The 26,002-nt window shown below is 36.3% G+C and overlaps 1 protein-coding gene across 2 annotated transcripts in view; it reads left to right on the top strand.

The window, feature by feature from the left end:
* The window catches only part of PAK3 (p21 (RAC1) activated kinase 3), a 161,269-nt gene that overhangs the window by 51,519 nt on the left and 83,748 nt on the right, over nucleotides 1-26,002 (top strand). The window contains exons 6-11 of one of the 2 annotated variants that reach the window (XM_028522624.2): nucleotides 6,069-6,169; nucleotides 10,834-10,878; nucleotides 12,014-12,167; nucleotides 15,058-15,095; nucleotides 19,990-20,121; nucleotides 20,951-21,116. In XM_028522624.2, the coding sequence (XP_028378425.1) occupies nucleotides 6,069-6,169; nucleotides 10,834-10,878; nucleotides 12,014-12,167; nucleotides 15,058-15,095; nucleotides 19,990-20,121; nucleotides 20,951-21,116 (636 nt within the window). The remainder of the gene's footprint in view (nucleotides 1-6,068; nucleotides 6,170-10,833; nucleotides 10,879-12,013; nucleotides 12,168-15,057; nucleotides 15,096-19,989; nucleotides 20,122-20,950; nucleotides 21,117-26,002) is intronic. The other variant, XM_028522625.2, reaches the window with a different exon arrangement.

The following is a 26,002-nucleotide window of genomic DNA, read 5'->3' as shown; positions in this document are numbered from 1 at the left end:
TATAAGTCACTGTGATATGCAGCCCTGGTTGAGAATCACTGCTTTAAAAGGTGGCCATTGGAATGGATTACAGAAGTGGAAGGGAGATCAAGTTCATTATAGTTGATAGAAGTCAAGGAGTTAAAAAGAAAGGGTGTGAGGGAGATGTCCATTTATATACTACATTTCACAGAGTGATGACAACATTGAGTACAGGAATGAAGACTGGAAATCAAAGTCCTCAGTGGATAAGGGGAGTTGGCCAAGATAACTCAATGGCAATAACCGCACAGGAGGGGCTTTGCTGGCAAGTGCAGTAGTACTGAGTTCAAATGTACAACTTGGAATAAAAAAGAGAGAAACTGCCCTTTCTTATTCTCCCAGGTCTAAGGACTTGGGATGGGGAAGAATGAGCAGTGCTCATAAGGATTATGTGGAATTGGTGCCCTCATTGGATAGTAAGGTTTACAGTTGTTCTTTTCAACCCCGGCTGCTTAATAGAAATACTTGAGGAGCTTTAAAAATTAAAGGTGCTTGGGTCTAGTCCAGACTAACTGATTCTGAATCTCTGGGTGTGGAGCTCAGACATCTGTCTTTATTTTAAAGTTTCTCAGATGAGACTGATACACAGTGAAGTTTGAGAACCTAAGACAGGAAGTAAAGAGGGCATTTAAAGAAGAGGTTGATGATGTAGGTGAATTTGTAATGTAAAAAGCTCTAGCCACTAGAGGAAGTATGGAACTCTGACTGGTGGATTATATAGAAGATGACAGATGTCTAGAGGGGCTTTTCTTTCTCTCAAAGGTAGAAGGATGAAGAAAAGTGTCAAGATTAGAGACAAATATTAGCTGTCTCCTGGAGTTACAACCAGAATGCATGTACACCTAGAGGGTCCCAAGGCGAGGGACACCCTTTGCAGTGGTCTAGTCAACAACTTGTGGCCTTCATCCTAGGTTTCAATAGAATACACACAATATGCTTAGAAAGTAGTAATCACTTGGTCTTCTGCTTTCTACAAATATCAACTCACAGCTGATCAGGTTGAGCCTTATCATCCCAATATTCAGGTTATGATGAATCTTCATATAAATGGCTCACAGAATTTTCTGAAAGACATACATTTTAGTATTACAAAAAAAGTTCTCATCTAGGCCCTATTCAATCACAAACACTAACTGAAGATTAGGGTTTAAATATGTCAAGGTGTTTTCTTTTTAATGCTACTGAATAAAAAATAGTGTAGCTATTCAGAAGTTCAGTTCTATAGCCACAACTGGGACATCTTTTCAAATTCTGACTCTGACAACTGCCAGCTAAATAACCTGGGTGTGTGGTTTAAACTCACTGCACCTCATTTCCTTATCTATAAAACAATAATAATACAATAATAATAAGGTCTACTTTATAAGATTTTGGTGATTAGATAATATTAGAAGCACTTTGTACATGGTGAATGTTTCATAAATGATAGTTATCAAGTGCGCAGACATAAGGCAGGAACTAGGAAATGTGAGACCACATAAGATACAGTTGTTGCTGTTAAATATTTCAAATCTTAACTAGAGAAATAGGATGTGAAGGCAATCTGGCTATGATATCTGTCACCCCATTGATCGCTAGGATTAATTTGGCTGATATGGCTGGCTAAGTGGGTGTCCCCTTCCTCCCTCACCAATCCATATGCACCCCTCCCAAAGCTGCACTATGTCTAAGAGGACAACCTTCCCAACTAGAGGAGAGGAACAGTCTTTAGTCAAGGGTATATGAGTAGCTGCACTTCCCTACTAGAACCTCCAAACAAGCTCTCAAATTTTAACTAGGGAAATAGGTATGTGAAGAAGGAATAACAATCCAGTGTTGATAAGTGTCAAACTCCAAGTATATAATGGGTAGTTCCATGGGAGCATGAAGAGAAGGGCATTTAACTTTCTCTGCAGAATGAAGTAGGAAAAGACTTGCTATAGGAGAGGAAACCTAAGAGTGAAGAACAAAGACTGCCCTGACTGGTGTCGCTCAGTGTGACGGTAATTGTACTGCAAACTGAAACGTCACCAGTTTGATCCCCAGTCAGGGCACATGCCTCGGTTTGGGGCCAGATTCCTGGTTGGGGCCATGTGAGAGGTGACTGATCAATGTTTCTCTCACAAATTGATGTTTCTCTCCTTCTCTTCCTCCTTCCCTTCCTCTGTCTCTAAAAATAAAGAAATAAATAAAATCTTTTGAAAGAAGATAAAGATAAGGACTAGTGGGAGTTATCCACACAAAGCAGAGGGGGAACAGTAAAAAGTAAGACTTTACAGGCCTTGGCCTAATGTGAGTAAAAGCTTGGCAGAAGAGAAAAGCCAGCAGGGCATTGATGAATATGGGAAAAGAGATTAAGAAGTACAAATTTCCAGTTATAAAATTAGTTATGGGACTGTGAATTAAAGCATAAGGAGTACAGTCAATAATATTGCAATAACTATGAAAGGTACCAAATGGGATCTAGACTTATATCACTTCATAAAGTATATACCATATTTTTGGACCATAAGATGCACCTAGGTTTTAGAGGAGGAAAATAGGAAAAAAAAATTTTGAAGCAAGAAATGTCATAAAATATTTAATAACATAAATAAAATATTTCACCAATGTAAATGTAAACAGAACTCAACAGCAGCATTAACAGACATTATTCCTCCCAAATTTGGGGGGGTGCATTTTATGGTCCAAAAAATATGTCTAGTCACTACGTTATACACCTGAAGCAAATACAATATTGTATGCCAACTGTAATTGAAAAACAAATTTAAAAACAAAAGCCAGCAGTTTAGGGAGCATGAAATGGGTATGGGACACTGGGGGCCATCACAAGAATAGACGATGGAGAGGGATGGAGGCAGATCATTCAGGCCCTTGGATAGCCTGATAAGAGGCATAAATTTTCAACTTGGATAGTACGCTAAGAAGCATGGGTAATGAGGAACCATTTAAGGGTCTTAAACAAAGATAGGGATATGGTAATAGTATGTTTCAAAAGATTATTTTGAAATAATAAAGATTATTTTGAAATAATCTTTTGAAACATAATAAATTGCAGGAAACAAAATTTAAGACAGTAAGATCAGGTGAAAAATGCTGATACCTTATGAAGATAATGGTTTGTGAGGATGAAAGGAAGAAGATGGATTTAAGATGAGTTTGGGATATAGAATATAAAGAACTTGGTGACAGACTAAGATAGAATTAAAGTAGAGTTCAAAGAAGCTCCTACATTTATGGTTTGGACAGTTAGGCCAGTGCTGGGTTACCCAGCAGCCAGAGTAAGCAGAGCACCCAAAATGTGGAAACATACCAATTTTGGATATATTGTTTTTAAAAATACTTAATCATTATAGAAATATCAGAATATTTTAGATTTCTTTACCTTTTTATGCTTTAGTTTGAATTATATATTTCAAGAGAGGGGATCATAATCTTTTCATTAAGGCCTTAATACTTCTCTGACCTGGGTGGTTAGTGATATCATTTCACCAAGAACATGGACACTGGAGAAGAAGCAAGTTTTGGCTTCCTATATCTGTTATTCTTAGCCATGAGCAAAGGAAATGGCATGATTAGACTGGTAAGGGACTGAAAATCAGGTGGCCTAGGGAGACACCATTAAGGCAATTCACATAGCTCAGATCAAATGGAGTGTTTTTGTTTAAAATAGTATGCTTCAAACGTGCAGCTGATACTAAATGGAGAAATAAAGAGAGCTTATTTGCTGGCAAGACAGGTCATGAATGCAATCTGATATAATAATTAGAGATAGAAATCAAGCTATGGGTTCTTACCCTGGAGTTCAGGGAAATTTCTAACCTCTGAAATTATTGGCAAAATTGTGTGTGTGTGTGCATGTGCATGTGCGTGTGTGTGTGTAGCACATTTTCATGGTTAGAAGTTCTACATCTTCAGATATTTCACAGTTGTCTTTGACCCCCAAAAGATCACCAACCACCAGTAGTAAATTTACTATGAAATAAATATGTCCTCTTTTTCAGAGTTTCTCACTTGCCTGGGACTCTTCCAAGGCCATAGGAGGAGTCCTAGCAATTTTGTATTGTGTTTACTTAAAGTGAGTGTTCCTTTCAAATTATATAAAGTGTCTGGTCCCACGAAAGCTGTATATATGGAATTTTGCAACATTACTTAGTATCTGGGAGTTGATGCCATCTAAGGTGAACGAGTGTAAAGAAAGGACTGTGAAAAGCCAAAGAGTGCTCTAGGAAAGACAAAAGGAGAAGCAATGCCAATCAAATAAATAGTTACTGAGGGAGAAGACTGAGACCACATTGTCAAGGAAGTAAAGTAGAAAGAGAGATGGTTAGCCATGTCCAACATGAATGGGAGATCAGGAAAGAGGAAAAATAAATTATTACATGAGTAGCTAGGACACCTTCAAAGGAAGTGGCAAGAAGAGAAAGCTGATTATTCTGTTTCGCCTTCTGAAAAAGTAAAAATGGTAGTTGACAAGTGTAAATGGTAGCTAGAGTCCACAAATGTTCAGGGAGATAAAAGTACCAACAGAAAACTCTAAACGTCACTGTTCAGTTAAGATAACATTCATCAATAAAGTAGGCTCACTATAAAATTGAGATTTACACTAAAGTTAAGTTAGATGGCACATGTGTAGTTTTCAAAATGTGTCCTAAATGTGTTCCATGGTCAGGCAAAGGCTTTGAGTGACTCTCATCCCCCCGGCTTCTAATTCTGTATACTAATCCACTCAGTACTTGAATTTCCATATTTCTGCTCTACATCTCTGTTTCCTAGCTAATGATATGGAGCAGTCAGGGTAGAAAGAGAAAAGAAGCCATAGTATGATATTTGAAAATAAAAGGCTTTAGATTTAAAATTATACTGGGTTACTCACAAAACTAATAATTCATGTATGGTTAATTGAATGTTGTCTGAAATTCAGGCCAAGGAGACATCTATTTGAACCAGAATGTTCTAAATTGGCCACCCCGGAAATTCTGAAGTTGATTGGTTTTAATTGAGCACAGATGGTTTATACTGACCTGCCCAGTATTTGGAGTGTATTTTTTTTTTTTTAGTGTAAAATTCAGCCTTAACAAAGATACATGCTCAAATCTGCTGATATGTATTTTATGGAGGGTACTAGATACCATTTACAATATTTTCACAGAAACTTTCTCTGGGATCTATTTCTAGATGAACTAATTTCTTTACAGTTCTCAACTTAATTTATACACTGATTATATTTTTAAAGGCTTTTGATTTAACTATTGATGTGGTTCATAATTGTGTCACTATGAGAACTCTGCTACCTGAGGACAATGACTTTGAATAGCTGATATGACAGAATATAATTGGGACATGGAAAATAGCTACAAATTAGAATGACTAAATCAAAAAAACTGGTTTGAGGTTTCTAAGAACTAAAAAATCTTCATAAAAAACAGTAATTTGTCTTTACTAGCAAAGTGCTAGGTAGCAAATGATTAAAACCATTTTTAATGATAAAGATTTGTAACATTATTATTTGTTTTTTAATGTAATTTTTGTTGAAAGAAGACTGGAGTGTAATAAGACATGCTTCATAATGTATACATGCACATGAAAGATGTTCCAACTACTTGATAATTAGCTATGGTTAACATAGAAGCAATTCATAACACTTTTATATTTAGATAGCATAAGCAGTTTTATTTTTGGGCCTTTCTAATAGTTAGACTTAGTTTGACTTAAGTATTTCTTCTTTAGTAAGTAGTATTTGATCCAAGAAGGTCAGTTAAATACAATAACATAGATATTTTGTGGTTACATCATTAGATCGGCAGAGGACGCAAATCAGTTTGGCTGCAGATTTTATTTGAATTGGATTTTGGAAAATTATAAATTATTTGGATATAACATTTTTTTGTCCAACTGTCAGCCACTTCTGCAAACAAAATTTTATTATCTGCAGTTAAATATTGTTAAAATTGTGTTGGAATCAACTGTCTTTCACATTTATAACTGTTTTTGATGAACTTAACAGTACAAATTTTAGATGCCAAAACTGTATCCCAAATAAATACATATTGACATTTTGCCTTTAGCCAATAAGAAGAAAGAGAAAGAACGCCCAGAGATCTCTCTTCCTTCAGACTTTGAACATACAATTCATGTGGGGTTTGATGCAGTCACTGGGGAATTCACTGTAAGTAAGCTTATTTTGTTTTGGAAGCCTTGCAAAAAATCCTTTATTATAATAGGTATCAAGAAAGAATTGCCATGTGCCAAAATGTCATAGACTTGAAGTTTTTGATGGCAAGAATATTGGCAAAATAATGTTGTCCATCTTAACAAAAATGTCTGATGGCTCTGTAGTCTTCCACTTGATTGAAAATGCTAATTTACCATTGCATATAAGATGTAGTCCTAGTAGTTAGCCCCTGCTTGGTTGAGTCTATTGTTTATATTTGAAGTGAATCAGAGAATCATTGACTCAACTTGGACAGTGAAGACAATCTTTCTGAATAATTCAGGCTTTACATTGAAATCTGTATTATCCAGATGAGATGACTACACACAGTAACCAAAAAAAAAAAAAAAAAAAACCAACTCTGTAAAACTGACCTATTTGCCCCGTAATTTCAAGAACATAGCTTATTTGGGGGCTTCACTGGTATTTTTTGTAGATACTCAGAAACAAACCCTATGTTTCAGGAAGAAACATTGATGGATATACAGATTATATATGCCTTAGTGGTTATATATATATATATATATATATATATATATATATATATATATATACCAGAGTAAATACCAATAAGAATTCTCTACAAAATTTCATATCTATAGATCCAGCCTATATTTGGATATCTGTAGTGCTCAAATTGCACAGGATCTCAGATCTATGACATTTTATACTTAAGATCTGACATATTTTTTTTTAGATGGAAGAAGGAAAAGTTCTGCCTAGAAATATGTCCCCAGGAAGATCAACTCTCTTTCCCATACTAGTAAGAAACTCAGTCACACTCTGCATTCTGAGATAATGAATAATTTTGAATGCATTCAAACAAAAAAATCTGTGATGTGACCATCACAATTGATTCATAGGTTCTTAAACCAGAGATAAATTTAGATTTAAGAGTTGGATTTCCTATTATATAACATGATGCCTAGTGAGTACACTGTTATATGGTTATGTGAAATGTAAGAAAAAAAAGAGATGACAAATTAATTTGATTTGAGAAAGCAAACCCTGTCTCTGAATTGATAACCAAATTATTTTTTTTTCAATTCTGGGATTAAACTATATGAGAATGAAATGGAAATTAGGTAAACATCTTGGATGTATGAAGTAATGTGAGCTAATTATTTGTATATTCTCAATAGTAAGAAGAGAACATTAAGAAGTAATTGCATTGATAAATTTGAGATACTAGCCCTGGATGGTGTTGCTCAGTGGATTGAGTGCTGGCCTGTGAACCAAAGGGTTGCTGGTTCGATTACTGGTCAGGGCACATGCCTGGGTTGAGGGCCAGGTCCCTGGTGGAGGGCACGCAAGAGGCAACCACACATTGACGTTTCTCTCTCTCTCTCTTTCTCCCCTCTCTAAAAATAAATAAAATAAAATATTTAAAAAATAAATAAATAAATTTGAAATACTGGTAGGATTTAACCAATTTCATCACTGGAATCAAGAGACATTATTCAAATGGCCTTGGAATTTGAGCCTAGCTTCTGCTGTTTACAATATGTGAAAATACTGCCTTAGTTATATTTAAGAAATATAGCCTCATTGTCATTACTACCACCACTATCATTACCACCAAATAATAATTTTTATAATCTTAACAAGTTAAGGTCTTTTTAAAAATCATAGATTGACTATTGTTTTCACATTTGTAATAGAAACATACTTGAACTTTATAAGTTTTGTCTAATATCTCTTCCCTTTTTAATTTGAAGAACTTTATTTTTCCAGTTTTTGATCTTTTTGTGTTCTATGTGTTTTCCTTATGTTTAAATTTCTCTTATGTTTTATTGTTGTTATTTTATATTTTTCTGTTCTGTTTTTCTTCCTTTTTACTTTCTGATATAAAAGTTTTCTTCTCTACTCGTCTCATGTAACATTCTGTTTCCTTTCTAATTTAAATTTTTTTCTACTTTTCCCAACTTGTTTGACATCTTATACAATCTATCTTCAGATACTTCTTGTTTCTTTATGGGTTTCAATGGAAATGACGAAAAATGAATTGGAATCATCTTGCTTAGTGCAGTCAGCCATTTTAACTTCTTTATCAATTAGAACCCAAAGAACCAACCAGAGAGTGATGGGTGGGATATGTGATGGGCAACCTTTCCAATTGCAAAAAACCCCCACATTTTAAAAAATATTTTATTTATTTGTTTTAGACAGAGAGGAAGGGAGGGAGAGAGGAAGGAAGAGAAACATCCATATGTGGCTGCTTTCTCATGCTCCCCCTACCAGAGACCTGGCCCTCAACCCAGGCATGTGCCCTGACTGAGAATTGAACCCACAATCCTTTGATTCACAGGCTGGCATTCAATCCACTAAGCCACACCAGCCAGTGTGAAATTATTTGAAATAATGCATTTGTTTGGATGCAATGGTGTATTAGAAATCCATTTGAATATATAGCTACAACATAGGCTAAATTTGGAAATATGATGCACTTTATTGTCATCTTGATGATCTTTTACAATGACTTGTCCACACATTACTTTTAAAGATGCCAAATTCTGCCTTTTTTACTGTCTTAACCTATTATTTACATTTACAAACTTAAAAAATACAAAATAACAATAAGCTTCATTTTAAGCTTTTAAAAATCATTTTGTTGGTAGAATTTAAAATTGAGCCCCAATTTCACAGTACTACTAATCCATTGATTGTATAGCTAATTTAATTATTGCAGTTATTTAAGTAGGATTTTGAGCAATTTGTTGAACTGACTAGTCCAGTTGTCTTACAGGGGCTTGTTATTTTGAATATTTGGACACTGTTTGGATGTGTTGCTTGATGATTGCCCTGTGGCTAATTGGCCCCTATAACCTTATATATTTGTTCATATACTTGGACCCTGAGATTAAAATTAAGTTGGGAGGTGAGATTTAGGGCATTAAACTATTAAAAGTCCTTACACTTTATATTGCCATTTTTGTCCCAAATACTTCAGAACTCCCCTTTCCAGTTCTCTAGATCTGTGATATTCGCTTCAAGTGAATCAGAAGGAAAAATGGTATGAGTGATATAAATGATCATTTATTATGATAAGATCGATGCTTGGCCTGTTGTATCATACTGACCTTCTCCTGGGCTACGCTGGACAATACCCAGCTTGATGTATATCTAGTTGTTATTGTATACATGTCCAGGCATTTATACCTGCTCCTGCTTCTCATGCTCTCACTTTCAGGTCTCCATTAGCTATCTAACTTTTGGAATTTGTACCTCGATTTGGAGTAATAGGGCAGCTTTCTGATTATGTGTATTTGTGGCATACATTCAAATTTGAGTGTCAGGTTTTATTTATCAATTGGTTTATTTCAACTTAAAAAAATAAAATAGAAATTATGTCAGGCATATAGTCATATGGTAAGTAAAGTTGTCTAGAAGGTCTTCTTCAATTGGCAGCAATTTTTCCCAGCTGTCTAATGATCACAAGACTACTTATTTATCACAAAATTTAGAAGTGCCATGAGAATGTATAATAACTGCAAATATTCTAATGATGATGGTAATGAACATGCTAGCGATGTCTGCTCTAGTAGTTATGTGCAATGTATACCTGGTTTTGTAACATTTAATAACTGCTTTGGCCATTACAGCATTAACCAGATGCTATTAATTGCACTGAGAATCAGAATGAAGATCATACATGGGCTCCTGAGTTCAGATTTTTGGCTTAAGGTTTTAGCATCAAATTGCTTATTAAATGCATGTAAAAGCATTTTTAACTGTGCTTGGAGTAACCCCAAGCTAAGAATTAAAAACCTGCATCCCAGATTAAACCATTTGGGTTGAAACATGCTTTTATAGCATTGGAGATATCTTTACTTAGATAAAGTTGTTACCTTATATATGATCTTATTTTGTGGTAAGTGGGTATTCAGAACTGTAGAATTAAAGTGAAAATATTCATATATGGTTTAAAACAAAATGGTTTTCCTTATCCTTGTCTAAATGTCTAAGAAATTCAAACAGTCTGGCTTTGTAGGAAATCCTCCATCTAGTTTTCTTTAAGCCAGTCATGACTTTAGCTACAAAGTACAGAAGAATCACATCAATGAAAACAAATGTTAAATTTAACATCACCATATAGCCATCTTTTGACTTTTAGCCACATAGACACTTCCAATGTGAAACCAAAAATGGTTAACTAGAATTGGGCACTGAAATTTGTAAGTTCATAACGTGGCCATTGGCTAACTGTGATTGATCACCAGTTAGGAAACAACTTACAAGTTATTGCTGAAGCTGTTCATAATGCCATTCTTCTTCCCTCCAAATTCATGTTTTTGCTTTTAGTAATTTTTCCAGTCATTTAATGATAATTCTTATTATTGCGTATTTATGGAGGAAACATCTGGCCAAAAGTAGTGGAATTATACATCCAAACTTTGGAATATTGTTGTTTTCTCTGTTTTTTTTTTTTTTTAATCTGTTGCCCTATAGCCTGTCCTGCCCCTGATTTAGTTAATACCTCCCTATTTTCATAACCGCCCTACCTTAGATGGGATTACCTTCCCCCATTCAGACCCATTGGTTTCATCTCCTCCCACCTTCTAAGTTGTCCCACATTCTGTTTTAACTTTCTTTTCTTTCTTTATTTACGTCCATTACAGCCAGATCTCTATGGCTCACAGATGTGCCCAGGGAAGCTCCCAGAGGTGCGTCACAGGCCCAAAAGAAGCTTGCATCAAAGTGCTTCTTTGAGATGTCATAGAACTGCAGCAGCAGGTTCATGTGTGTGCAGTAGAGTTGTTGCTTGGCTTATCTCACTTTTTTGTTCTCATTCCCAAACTCTGGAGGCCCACGTCACACATTGTTTTGCCGAGACTTCATAGGACAAAGCCACACTTCAGTAATAGTGTGTCTGTTTCTTGCTCCAAGTTGCTCTTGGAGGTTGGATTATTATGAAATGGGGGCATCTGTATGTTGAACGAGTAGGAAGAATACTGAATGCTCAATGCAAAACTAACCTCTATGTATAATTTTTGCAACCCACCTTGATTAGATTTCCAAATACTCCTTCCTCTCTGCTCTAATGCTTCAGATTATTGAAAATTCTTACAAGGCTTTGGCATAGTTGTCACAATCCCCAGGTTTCTCTGTGTGGCCAGTAAATGAAGTGGGGAGGAGGGGATGGAGGGAGGAGACCAGGAAGCTGCAGGAAAAATGCCCAAAGCAGCATTATGTTACTGTTTAGCATCTCAGTGGTTATTGCTTTTCCACAATTCTTTGTCTCCTCTCAATCAACCTTTCTATTAAAGCTCTACACCCCCCAAATTACATTTTATAATCACAAAGTATGAATTGACCAAGGGTGAGGTTTTTCTTTTATTCTAAAATATATTCTAATTACAACATGCCCAGAAACAGCTTGTATTATTCCAGTCAAATAAAATTTATTGATCTGCCCTATACTATGCTGTGTGCAAATTGAGAGAAGTCTTGCTATGTCTGCCCTGAGTCACCAGAAAAAAATAAGCTAAGATGTAAACATCATTTCATGGATGAGCAGAGTTAATATGGAGGTGATTTTCATGTGCTTTTTTTTTTCTATCACAGTCATACTCCCACCCACCCTTTTTAAGTTGGATCCTAGTTTTCCCTATGTGTTTTATTTAGAAAAGGGAATGATTGAGTTATTAAGTTACTAACTATAAATCTAGAGTGTAACTTCAGCTTCCCAAGTGTAATTCTACAGGTAGCATGGGCTTCTTGGTGAAGAACTTTACTGGACCAGAAAATATAGCAGCTGAATGTTCTGATCTGCCATTCTTTTCCTTTGGTTGTCCACAGGGAATTCCTGAGCAATGGGCACGATTACTCCAAACTTCCAACATAACAAAACTGGAACAGAAGAAGAACCCACAAGCTGTTCTAGATGTTCTAAAATTCTATGATTCCAAAGAAACAGTCAACAACCAGAAATACATGAGCTTTACATCAGGAGGTAAGAGTAAATCTAGGCTGTCCAAAGGTGGAAAATAATACTCTAATTAAAGAGCAGGATTAGAACAGAACACCTGTAGGGCATTTGAAGTCAGTTCTAGTTCTTTCTCCAAATGAGTTCAACAGAAGTAAACCAGAACATTAGTTGGAAATTGAAGTTGTTGTTAGGAGATTTACAGTGCTTGGATAATTTTAGAACTGAAATAAGAACATTGGTCAGTAAAGCATTAATTGTCAGTTTGAATCAGCAATCACAATTGTTTTTTTGTCTCTTCATTAATATGAAGACACTCAGATACTTAGGATCAGGCCTTGTGAAGTGTTTATGAAATAAGAAGTATATGGATCAAACCATAGCCTCTTAAAATTTATTTTATTCTTTGGAACCATTGAATTGAACCATGGTAACACAGCACAAACTTTATAGCTGCCAAGTTATTCTGATCAGACCTCAAAAAAGAAATCATGGCCTGCTATTTTTAAGAAGGTGAAAGGCCTTGTGTCTTCCAGATTTTGACTCCACTTGCTACCTTGTAGACCTGGACTTTATATGACACTTTGATATTCAAATTTGCACTATAAGCAACTGAAATACACATACCAAACAATATTTCTGTGTTTTAAGGAAGATTATCTGGGTTGCCTCTCTAGAATAATTTCTCCAACATTTTTTTAATCCTCACCCAAGCATATATATTTATCGATTCCAGGGAGAGAAGAATGGAGAGAGAGATAGAGAGACAGATCAATGTGAGAGAAACATCTATTGGTTGCCTCCCATATGTACCTTGCTGGGGACCTAACCCACAACCTAGGCATGTGCCCTGACTGAGAATCTAACCCATGACCTTTTGGTTTATGGACAACACTCCAACCAACTGAGCCACACTGGTCAGGGCTAGAACAATTTCCTATCTAACATTTAAAGAAAAAAGAGAATACTATCATTAATGCCCCAGTTATAAAGAGCCCATATATTTTCGCATTGGTTCTAGTTTAGGGCAAGCTTGATCTCTTCAAGAATAGTGCAAGAATGCACTTAGAAGAGAGGTTTCTAATTTGGCCATATCAAATATCAAAGCCCAAGCTTAAAGACATATGGTAATTTACATGCTAAATGGTACTCTTTTTAATGAGAAGATTAACTTCGGTTTTCCAATGGCAAAAATGTAAAAGAAAAGAAAGCCATCAAGGAGAGCTTTTAATGATATTTAGTCTATCACATGCAATAAAATATTGAAGAGATAATATTAATTATCTTTTATGTGACATATCAAGAAATGCTTAATGTGAGGAATCTACAGCTATGCTCCAAGTGCAATATACAACCATAGGCTATGAGAACCAAAGATGCATTCAAAAAATCATTTCAGTGTACTCATTAATACTTTCAGATTCTCAGAATTTGTCTTTATTCCAAGTTGCCACTGTTTTTTAATGCTTTTATTTTTGTTTTTAATTCTCTCAATTTACAAAAAAAAAAACCCTAAAAAACTATGTTTAAACTCAACAGTATCTGAGTTATTACACTATTCTGAGTTGAGTGAAATACCACCATATGTTTTCTGGATGCTCTAATGCCACAAATGACTAATAGGATGAGGAGGAGAAGAGTAGGGGAGAGGAAGGATGGGTAGAAGGGAGGAAGGGAAAAGAGGGAGAGAGGAGAAAAGGAAAGGAAGAAGTAGCAGACAAATTCTAGATATAAATGTACAGTAATCCCCCCTTATCTGTGGATTTGTTTTTTGTGGTTTTAGTTACCCATGATCAACCATAGTCTAAAAATATAAAATGGAAAATTTCAGAAATAAATAACTCATAAGTTTTAAATTGTGTGCTGTCTGAGTTGTAAAATGAAATCTTGTGAGATCCTGTTCCATCCTGCCTGGAATGTGAATCATCCTTTGTTCAGATATCCATACTGGGCACACCCGCTGCCTGTTAGTCACTTAGTAGCACTCTAGGTTACCAGATTGGCTGTGGTGGGATCCCAATGCTTGTATTCAAGTAACCTTATATTACTTAATAATGGCCCCAAAGTTCAAGAGTAGTGATGTTGGCAGTTCAGATACGCCAAAGAAAACCCATAAAGTGCTTCCTTTTAGTGAAAAGGTGAAAGTTCTTGACTTAATACAGAAATAAAAAAATTACATGTTGAAGTTGCTAAAATCTATGGTAGGAATGAATCTTCTATTTGTAATTGTGAAGAAATCCATGCTAGTTTTGCTGTCAGAGCTCAAACTGCAAGAGTTATAGTCACAGTGTGTAATGGGTGCTTATTTAAAATGGAAAAGGCATTAAATTTGTGGGTAGAAGACATAAACAGAAAACCTAGATTCTTTAAATTTTCACTTAACGTCCTTCATAGGTTCTTGGAACTTCAGCCAAGCAACATATAATGAAACCAGTTTTACCATAAGCTAATTGATATAAATAAGAGTTAAGTGTCTACAGTATCTCATCAACATAAGGAAGCAATGTTGAACAAAATGAAGTTATTGAAGGACCTACTGTGTGTGCATGTGTGCATGTACACACACACAGAGTTTGGTATTATCTCAGGTTTCAGGCTCAAATGTATCTACTATATTGGGGGGTTACTACTATAGAGAATCATTGAAATCCAGGAGTAAATAATCTTAACATTTCTCCATATAGATGAGATTCACTGAAGACCTTCATTTTAGGTCTATAGATGACATGGTGATAATGTGCTGAGGATGTAAGGGTGTGAACCGTATTAATAGAAACTATGCCATTTGTCATAATATCTATTTAATACTGAATTGGAGAATTTTATACTGGCCAAATACATGCAGATTTTTTAAGTATGGTTTTTAAAAATAAAGTCCTTATGAAACAAAGGTAATAGCTTTATCTTCAATTTTCAGATAAAAGTGCACATGGATACATAGCTGCCCATCCTTCGGTAAGTGAAAAATTGAAAACAGTTTTGTGTAGTCTGTTTCTGGTAGTCCAACAAAATGCAATTGTGCAGATCTAGTTTTTACATGTAGAGGCTTTTAAAAATAGTTTTTAAAAGTATAATTTAGATACATATTGTATGATTCTACTTATATGTGTTACCTAGAGTAGTCAAAATCATACAGACAAAAAGTGGTTGCTGGGAAAGGTAGAGGTGGAGAGTTAGTGTTTAATGGGTATACCATTTTAGTGTTGCAAGATGAAGAGTTCTGAAGTGGGTTGCACAACAATGTTGAATACATTTAACACTACTGAACTGGACACTTAAAAGTAGTTAAGATACTAAATTTTATGTTATGTATGTTTTACCACAATTAGAAACAAAATTTAAAAAGGATTTAAGGTCCTGGACATAGGTGTTTAGTCTTATTTCTTCTCTTACAAGCTGAACGATTTTGGGAAAATGGCTTAGATCCTCTGAGCCTTTCTTTCCTCAGCTTTAACTGGGTGTAACAGCATATACCTCCTAAAACTTGTGTGAATATTGAATATGATAATGCATATGATACACTTAGTACATACCTAGAACATGTAATATGTTTATGAAGTGTAAGCTACTATTACTATTATTTTTAGATGGCAACAAGAGGAAAAACTTCCTCTCTCCGTACATAAGGCTCATATACTGAGGCTCGTGAGGTGATAGTATTTGTACCTTGCTCAGATTACACAAAAGAAAACAGAATATAGCCCTCATATTCTCACTGGTCATGTCCCCTTCTCCTTTTTCTTTGTCATGACAGTTTATTGGGCCACACTGAAAACAGCATGTGAAGGGAAGTAATAGCAAAGTGGGAAAGAAAAGAATGCCAATATTACATGCCCCTTGATTTAATCAATATCATTATTGTGTAATACTGACTGGGTATCCTGGCAAATAAAAAGTTGTTTTTTACATAGGCCAGTTATTTTAAATACCAGTCTGCTAGGATGGTCTGTGCATTGATTTTTATTTTGTAAGTAGTTAATATCTCCTAAGATATTGGCATTTTTGAACATGCTTCTACTGGTTTTGCTTGTCATACTAACACTAATCTACATAATGACCAAAATATCCTATCAATTCAGAAAAATATAATGATCTCACTGTTTGAAGATAAAACCACAGGGTATTCACTTATTAAACTTATATTATTCAGGTGCTTCCTTAAAATCACTAGGAAATTTGGAGCATATGAATATAAACAAACTCAATACAATATGGATCATGTTATATACCATGAAATGTGTTCATTTGCTATGAGAATTCAGAGAAAAGAGATTACTTTTAGCTGGGGAAGTTAAAGGAAGCCCTTCTCCAAAAGGTTTAATCTCAATGCCTGGTACAAAATAGTGCTTGGTACATATTTATTCAAGGTTGAGTTAGAAAATAGTTTATATAAAACAGGGCATTTGGGCTACATCTTGAGGGTCAGATGGGATTTGGATCTGTAAAGATGGAGAAAGGCATTCTAAGAAAAAGGAAAAGCATGAAAAAGGACACGGTAGTGAGGAAAGCAAGGTGACTAAGGGGTGCAGATTTGAATGAAGACTGAGATGCAAGAAAATGAATCAGGAATTAAGCCTGGAAAATTAAGTGGGAGCCAAACTGTAGAGCCACTTAAATGGTATTCTAAGGAATCTGGCTTTCTTCAGTGTATAGTGGAAAGCTCTTGAAAATTTTTAGAACAGGAGTGTTAGATAATTAAAGCTTATGCTTTGAAAAGAGTAGTCTGACAGCAAATGTCTAGAATAAATTGACTGAAGTTGAGACTGGATGAAAGAAGACCAGTTGGGAAAGCATTGCAAGACTCCAGGCCAGAGGTAATGAGGTCCTATGTGAGATAGTGGAGGTGGGAATGGAGAATGGAGATTAAAACCAAATTCCTGAGATGTTTAGGTTATTGATTGGATGTTGGAGAAAAGGTTGACGTCAAAGATGATTACAGGCTTAGAATGATATTTACTTGGCCAGAAAGATGGGCATGTCATCTTTCAGGAGTTGCAAATTTCTGTGAGAAGATGCTGGGTTTCTTCTTGGATGGTTTGAGTTTGAAGGGCAGGAAGGACTTCCAGGTGGGGATAATTAATTAATTACACTGCTTGACTAAGGTTGGATTTCTACTGATTTAATGAACTCAGTTAGACCCTTAAGTTCAGATTGGAACATTTCAGTGGGACTCAATTACTTAGGAATGGAGAATTGCACCTTGTGTCCTTCTTATGGTTCTAAGGGAAGACTTCACTCCACACTGTTTTATTATTATTATTATTATTATTATTATTATTATTATCATTATCATCATCATCATCATCATTATTGTTATTGTTGTTATTATTTTGTATTAGAAAACTTCCAGTGGTCCTTGCTATCCTACAGAGTCTGATTTAATGGGATCAACAACTGCTTATAGATATAGCCCGAAGTGATCACAAGTTTGGCATCCTCTGTGCTACTAGAGTGGGAATTAAAATAGAAGCAATGTTGTACTCACCAAATGTTTTTAAATACTGTCTATATAATTAATATTGCATTTAGCAATACCTCCCATAGTTATATGACATCTGCCTTACTGCTCACTCATGGTTGCTTCCTTGGTATTAGTGTATTTAAATGCTAAATACTGTTCATAGACTTACTCTTCAATTTGAGGCTTTTTAGATATTTTATATTTTTATTGTACTGTTGCGAGTGAAATAATGCATTTAGAATCTTGGGCTAGTATTCCAAGTGGAAGGTAACAGCAAAAATATGAACACACCATAATTTGCGCCTAGAGAATCTGGATGTAGAATTGACAGATAATGCTTTTGATTTTTAGTACCAGTTAACCTTATCCATCTAGATTAGTGGTTCTCTTACTTATTTCACTTTGCATCAGAATTGCCTGGGGAGGCTCTTAAAATGAAGAATCCAAGATTCTACTTGAAGAGTAGATCTTAAACAGAGCTTTGATATCTGAATTTTAAATGAACACCAAAAGTGCCCCACAGATAACACTTTGCATTATCTAAAGTCTCCAAAGTCCTCATTTCTAATTCCTTTGACCTTTAAAAATTAAAATTGAAAATAGCTCAAACAAAGGAGAGTTTTCTGAGATAGTTTCTTTAGCTTGTGTACTCTTTAGAGCAGGGTTTATAACTTGAAGTCCATGAATGGGCTTTAGAAGATCTATGAACCCTTGAAATTATATGTAAGAGCATATATATCCTTGTTTTTTTGGAGGGTTGATAAGCCAAACCCTTCAGAATTCTAAGAGTCCAGGACCCAACTCAGGCCAAGAATTACTTTTCCTGTCCCAGTGTATGGCATAATAGGAATGTAACTAATACCTAATTTCAAAAAGAGAAATAATTCTTTACTTGCTTCCCATATATCTTTATTTTTATAAGTTTAGACATAATTATTCTCAGCCTGGAAGGAAAAGTGTAGCAATATTACACATTTGACTTCCAAAAAGGCCACCAGGAAAACCAATTAATCAAGCTGTTTATTAAACTTACAGTGGTAAGAAAGAGACCTACTCCAATAGTCTTAGCTGTTTCTTAGAAAGGGGATGTTAAGGGAGAATATTTATAGGGTTTTAGTGCATGGCTGTGTGATTTTGAAGCAGGTCTTGCAAGATGAGGAACAGGTTAAGATTCTACAGTGTTGTAGATCAAAATAATGTTAAATAGCTTTGGATGGGCAAATACAGTGAAATGAAGGGATTGAAGAGAGTCTTGGTAAACAGGCTGTTCTTCTTTTTGTTGAGCCTGTATCAATATCTTCTGGAAAGCTTATTATAACAAAGATTGCAAGGCCCCGCTTCAAAAGTTTCTGATTCATAGATCTGAATTGAACCTGAGATTCTGCATTTCTAACAAGTTTCTTGATAATGCTGATGATGCTAATCTGGGGACCACAGTTTGAGAGCCATGACCATAGTTCTTTCAAAACCCAGCTTTGGTACCATTTTACCAAATGATGAAGAAGTGACCCTAGATGCTATGGTTGTTGTTATTTTTAGTGCTGGTATTACTGCATTTTTTAACATTACAAATCACCATTTACCTGTTGGTTAAGATAGAATAATTATTTATGTAGATCTTCATGTCTGTTACTCTGTGAGTAGTTGATCTCAGGAGGCTGAATGGGGAAGAAACATTCATGGGCTTGCCTGTACTTAGTATTTGTAGAACTATGTTAATACCATATCCATACATATGCTCTGATTTTTTTTTAAGATTTTATTTTTATTTATTTTTTAGGGAGGGAAGGGAGAGAGATAGATCCAGAGAGAGAGAGAGAGAGGGAGAGAGAAACATCAATGAAACATCAATGTGCGGTTGCTGGGGGTTATGGCCTGCAACCCATGAATGTATCCTGGCTGGGAATCGAACCTGGGACACTTTGGTTCCCAGCCCGCGCTCAATCCACTGAGCTACGCCAGCCAGGGCCATGCTCTGATTTTTAAACACAAAATAGCCCTTTTCTCCTTAAAAGCCTGTCAATATACAAATGTATATAGTATACAAATTCAAAGCTTTAATAGTAATTAATTTGATTTTTTAAATATATTCATTGATTTCAAAAAAATTGAACTTTAAAATAGTAAATTAATATCTATCACTGTTTTTTAGTTTGGTGAAAAATAAAAATAGCATTTTTTAATGTCATGCTGTTTAAAACATGACCTGATTTATTTCTGAATGGGGGCAGGTCCTGGGCACCAAATTTTAGATGGTTGCTCCTTTGTTAAAAGATGCAGTTCCCTCTTAACCCTACATAGTTAAATATTTTATTTTCCTTGTCTCATTTTTGAAGGAAAGCAATGAGGAGTTAATACCAGGTCTTTTAACTTTGTTTTTGTCATAAGAGCACAAAAACGGCATCAGAGCCTCCTTTAGCTCCTCCTGTATCTGAAGAAGAAGATGAAGAAGAGGAAGAAGAAGAAGATGACAATGAGCCTCCACCAGTTATTGCACCAAGACCTGAGCATACAAAATCAGTAAGTCACAAGTGACTATTTCCAAATGATTCAAAGATGTCCTTGGGAAGAGTCACATGGTCAGAATCCAGTTAATCAACCAGTACCTACTGAACATCTTACTATGTTCCAAAACTTGGGGATGCAAGATTAGTATGTGATAATTAGAGAATACCAAACAATATACAAATAAGTGTTAAGTTACAAAACTCCTACAGACATTAAGATGGAGAAAAAAGTCCCTATGAATCAGTTAGGAAGACTTGCATAAACAGAGGCACCAGTACCAGAATTAGCACAGCATATATGGGGGTAGCAAAGGACTAGATCCTCAGAGCTTCTAAGGGCAGTGTACTTGAAGCAACTTAAAGTTCTTTTTTAATGGAAATCATTTGTCTTTAAAAACTCATTGAGGGCTGAGGTGCAGGATAGGAGGGTGAGTGGGCAGAGCACAGAAAATATTAACAGCAGTGAAAATACTCAGCACATTACAATAATGATAGATAAATGTCTCTATACATTTGTCCAAACCCATAGAATATACTACACTGACAGTGACTGTATGTAAATTATGGAATTTGAGTGATTATGATGTCAATGTTGGTTCATCAGTTGTAACAAATGCAGCAATCTGGTAAGGATATGTTGATGATATGTGAAGCTATGCATGAATGGGGTCAGGAGGTATATGGGAAATCTATGTACCTTCCCCTAAATTTTGCTGTGAACCTAAAGCTCCTTAAAATTTATCTTGATTTAAAAAACCTCACTGATATGACAGTGTCTTGACTTTATACCTTTTCCTTACCCTGCTGTTTTAATTGTAGAACTATTTTTTCTTGCCTCTAAGATCTACACTCGTTCTGTGGTTGAATCCATTGCTTCACCAGCAGCACCAAATAAAGAAGTCACACCACCTTCCACTGAAAATGCCAATTCTAGTACTTTGTATAGAAACACAGATCGACAAAGGAAAAAATCCAAGATGACAGATGAGGAGATTCTAGAGAAGCTGAGTGAGTCTTTTGCCATCATTACTTTCTTCATGGAATGGTTTCTCATAAAGTAGAATGAGAATTGATCCTTTAGAAATTTGAATCTGCTTGCATGAACTCCAGGCTCCCTGAAGTCATGTGATTTAAAATTGGGCCCTCACTGTATATTTTAGATCATTCTCTACCTCACAATTTTAATTTCATAGAAATTAAATATTTTCACTTGGAAAAAATCAACCAAGCTGAAAACTTAACAAGATTAATTTAGTAAGTTTTATTTTAAGATTACACTCCCAAAAGGATTAAAATAGGCTGATGACATATCTTATGATCATACCCCAAGGGTTCTAATTTGACCAATCAATCAAGACAAATAAGTCAATCAAAACCAAACATGGTCAATAAAAACTGGCAGCCACAATAATACAGCCTTTTCTTTAGTTTAGGAGCACGTCTCTGTGAAGAGGAGGCAGGGCCAACACATGCCAGCAGTTTCTTTGTCACAGTGTCATTAGTGTGTACATGTTTGTGCATACACATTTACTCCAGTTTTGCAAAACACTCTTTCAGTTTGCTTTCTGGATCAAAGAGACCTAAAAAAAAGAAAAAAAAAAACATTCTCTGCTGAAGAGTAAAGGTCTGTGAAATATAGTTATATTCATTAAACTTAACATTACAAAAGCCTTTAACAAATTGCTAGTTAACCACAGTCAGTGCCCTCAATCTGACTCCTACTTATCTTCAAAACTCAGCTCAAATGTTTCCTCCCCAGGAAATCCTTCCTTGTCTTTCCCAGTCTAAGTGCTCCTCTTCTTTGCTTCCTTTATGGCAGAAGGTATCACATTATATTAGTCTGCTTCCTTCCTTCATTTAGACTGTGAGCTCCTCAAAGGCAGACACAGTGTCTTCTTTACCTTTATGTCTAACTCTGATAGTGTCTGGTACATAAAAGCTCTTAACAAATGCTTCTTGAGTAAATGGATGAAAAAATAAGGAAACAAATATATCTTCACTGGGTTCTTCCTTGTCGGTTCTATGCCAGACTCTTTGGAGGAAACAATAGAAAAACAATTTCCTGCCATCAGAAAACTTGAATTACAATTCAAGTTTTTTGTTGATTACAATTTTATCTGTAAGATAAGGATTAAATGTGTGAGGTAGGGGTGGGTAGGGTAGAGGGGAGTAATGGAGACAACTAAATGAACAATGATAAAAAAAGAGAGAAAGATTTAATAGTGTTGTACAATTAAAGAATAGGAAGCCATTTTATTTCAAGCAAATGTCTGTCTAAAATACCTCAGAACAAGGAAGAGAGCAGCTTAGGGGAGTTATAGGTCCTAAGAAGACTCTGCAGAGGTGGTTGTAGGGCCATTTTGCCTTCTGGTGGGCATTTGGGAATGTCTAGAGACATGTTTATTGTCATGACACAGAGAGTGCTTCTGGCATCTAGTGGAATAGATTAGGGATGGTTCTAAATACTCTACAATGTAAATGACAGCACCCCTCCTTTCCCCGCTGCAACAAAGAATTATTCAGCCCTAAATGTCAACAATGCTATGGATAAGACATTCTGAGCTCAAACTATTTTAGAAAGGCAAAGGTTTGTGTTGCAGCTGTCTGTGAGCACTCAGAACTGGAATTGCTGAACTTTAGCCAACTGAATTTAGCAGACATGATTAAATATGCCTCTAGTGTAATGCCAGCTATCTGTTGTAGTAGCAATAGTAATTATTCCCATTTATTGAGCACTTTTTGAGGTGACCTCTTTACATACATTATCAACTTTAAGTTTCACAAATAATCCCTTGTGGTAGATTTTAATACCTGCGTTTTACAGATCAGTGGAAGTGTTACAGGGTGCAGCCAAGAGGGGGGACCCCAAATAGGCATTTGAAATGGGGTCCAGAACTTAAGGTGTCCAGAAGATTTTAGGATGTCTCCATCCCCCCCGCCCCCCGCCCAGGGCGTGGGTTGGGGGAAGGGACAAATGGAGCAGGGCCATTGAGAGCTGTTTAGCATAGCAACGGCCTTGCAGCTAAGCTCTGGCATGGTCGTTTGGCATATCTATAACCTTTGACTGGTTGCATAGATATGTTAAGTAGCTGTGATCAGCTCTAAGCCAGGGGAATGGAAGTAACTTCCCCACCCAGATGTAACGGGGGGGGGGGGGGCGGGTCCCCTGAGTTACAGCGCATGAGGGGGAGCTCAGAGAGGATTGGCTCCAGAACTTGGGGACACACCTGCCCAGACTCAGGATGGCAGCCCAGTAAAGCTGGAAGGATATGAGTTCTGGCATGTGAAGCCGAGTGTGGGAGGAGTCGGAAATGAGGCTGCAGAGGAAGATTGGCCGCAGGGATTTAAAACCCAGATTTGGCAGCCATTGAGGAGGAGAACCACGCACAGCCCTGAGGAGAGAACCATGCGTCTTTAGCAGAGTGGAGACTCCCGCATCCCAGAGAGAGGGAACCACGTGGCAGCCCTGGAGGAGAGAACCACGTGGCCTGGCAGAGTGGGGACCCCCCACAGCTTTAGAAGGGGGAACCACCACCTGGTTTTAGCAGAGATCCTGGCGACTCAGCCGAGGGTGCTGGGGATCCAGGGAGGTCTCCCAGTCGAGAGGGATTACTAACTGAGAAGAACTAGAGGACTGCCTGAGCCATGGACTTCTATTTCCTTTCCTGAGATACGGTACTCTGGACTGGGCAAAGGGGGAAGGAAGGACTGTGTGTTTGTGGGTGTTTTTAGGGACTTTGGGATTTTGGTAAAGACATTAGGTCACTATTTAAGTTTGTATAGCATTAAATAAACATTTCCTTTCCTTTTCACAAATCTCTGGCATTGAGAGACATCTTTCCTAGGGCGGCGGACATAACAGACCCGGGGCCTTCTTTCAATAATAGTATATCATCCCAGGCCCCCCTTGTGTTCTGTAACAGAAGTATGTCTCAAAAAGTTAAAGTGACCCAGTCACCAAAGTAATGAGTGGCAGAGACAGAGTTTGAACTCAAATTTGTTTGCTTTTGAAGCTTACACTATTTCCATTACCAACTTTGTGTGCATACCCCAACTGTATATATGTGTAAAAGGGAAGGAAAAATAAAAGAATGCCTGGATACTTTTAGTTTTATTATTCAGAGAATTGCCTATTTTTTTTCTTTTTTATTGCTGTTCAGGTACAGTTGTCTCCATTTTCACCCCACAATGTCCCCCGCTTCCCATCCCTGCATCCATCCCTCAAACTTACCCCCTTTGGCTTTGTTCATGTGTCCTTTATGCATGTTCCTTGATGGTCCTCTGCCTATTATCCCCTATTATCCCTCTCCCCTCTGGTTGCTGTCAGTTTGTTCTTTATTTCAATGTCTATGGTTGTATTTTCCTTCCTTGTTTGTTTTGTTGATTAGGTTGCAGTTATAAGTAAGGTCATATGATATTTCTCTTTCACTGCCTGGCTTATTTCACTTAGCATAATGCTTTTCAGTTCCATCCATGTGGTCACAAGGGGTAGGGGCTCCTTCTGCTGCTGCATAGTATTCCATTGTGTAAATGTACCACAGTCTTTGGATCTACTCATTTACTGATGGACACTTAGGTTGCTTCCAGCACTTGGCTATTGTAAATTGTGCTGCTATGAACATTGGGGTGCATAGGTTCTTTTGGATGGGTGTTTCAGTGTTCTTAGGGTATAATCCCAGCAGTAGAATTGCTGAGTCAAAATGCAGTTCCATTATTAGTTTTCTGAGGAAATCCATACTGTTTTCCACAGTGGCTTCACCAGTGTGCATTCCCTCCAACAGTGCACTAGGGTTCCCTTTTCTCCACAACCTCTCCAACACTTGTTGTTTGTTGATTGGTTTCTGATGGCCATTCTGACTGGTGTGAAGTGGTATCTCATTGTGGTTTTACTTTGCATCTCTCTGATGGCTAATGATGCTGAACACCTTTTCATGTTTCTGGGCCCTTTGTATGTCCTCCTTGGACAAGTGTCTGTTCAAGTCCTTTGCCCATTTTTTAATTGGGTTGTTTGTCTTCCTAGAATGGAGTTGTGTGAGTTCTTTATATATTTTAGAGATTAAACCCTTGTCTGAGGTATTTTTAGCAAATATGTTTTCCCATAGAGTTGGTTCTCTTTTCATTTTAATGCTGTTTTCTTTAGCTGTGCAGAAGCTTTTTAATTTGATGAGGTCCCATTTGTTTCTCCTTTCCTTTATGTCCCTTGCTTTAGGGGACATATTGGTAAAAATATTGCTCCATGGAATATCTGAGATTTGCATGTCTATGTTCTCTTCTAGGACTTTTATGGTTTCATGACTTATATTTAAGTCTTTTATTCACTTTGAATTTATTTTTGTGTACAGTGTTAAAATGGTGGTCAAGTTTCATTTTTTTGCATGTAGCTATCTAGACCTCCCAACACCATTTGTTGAAGAGGCTATTTTTACTCCATTTTATGCTTCTGCCCCCTTTGTTGAATATTAATTGACCATAAAGACTTGGATTTATTTCTGGGCTTGTACATGTAGACATGACCTATTGGATTATATTAGATGTTGAAAATCTAACATAGTTAGATGTTTGCTAACAGCCTCACTTTAGCAAAAATGACTGTTATTTGGTATCTGTTTTAGATTTATTATAATTTAACTGCATTTATAGCTTTCTTAAGTTCAGTAACAGAGAAACAAGCATTATTTTCTTGGGCCAAAAACATATTGCTTTGTTTGTAAACTGTAATGGTATTCGAACTGTAGACTTCATAATTTGTTGTTTACTCTGTTCTACACTGAGCAACACAATGAGGAGGAGAAAACTACTTTTGATTGTATTTTAAATTATGAATTAACTGTTTTCTTCTCTATTGGAGAAAGCTTGGGTCTAGAGAGAATCATTTTCACTCTAGTCAGTTGGCC

The sequence above is a fragment of the Phyllostomus discolor genome, chromosome X (assembly GCF_004126475.2).
Source record: "Phyllostomus discolor isolate MPI-MPIP mPhyDis1 chromosome X, mPhyDis1.pri.v3, whole genome shotgun sequence".
NCBI lineage: Eukaryota > Metazoa > Chordata > Mammalia > Chiroptera > Phyllostomidae > Phyllostomus > Phyllostomus discolor.
This window is presented reverse-complemented; position numbering and strand designations above follow the sequence as displayed.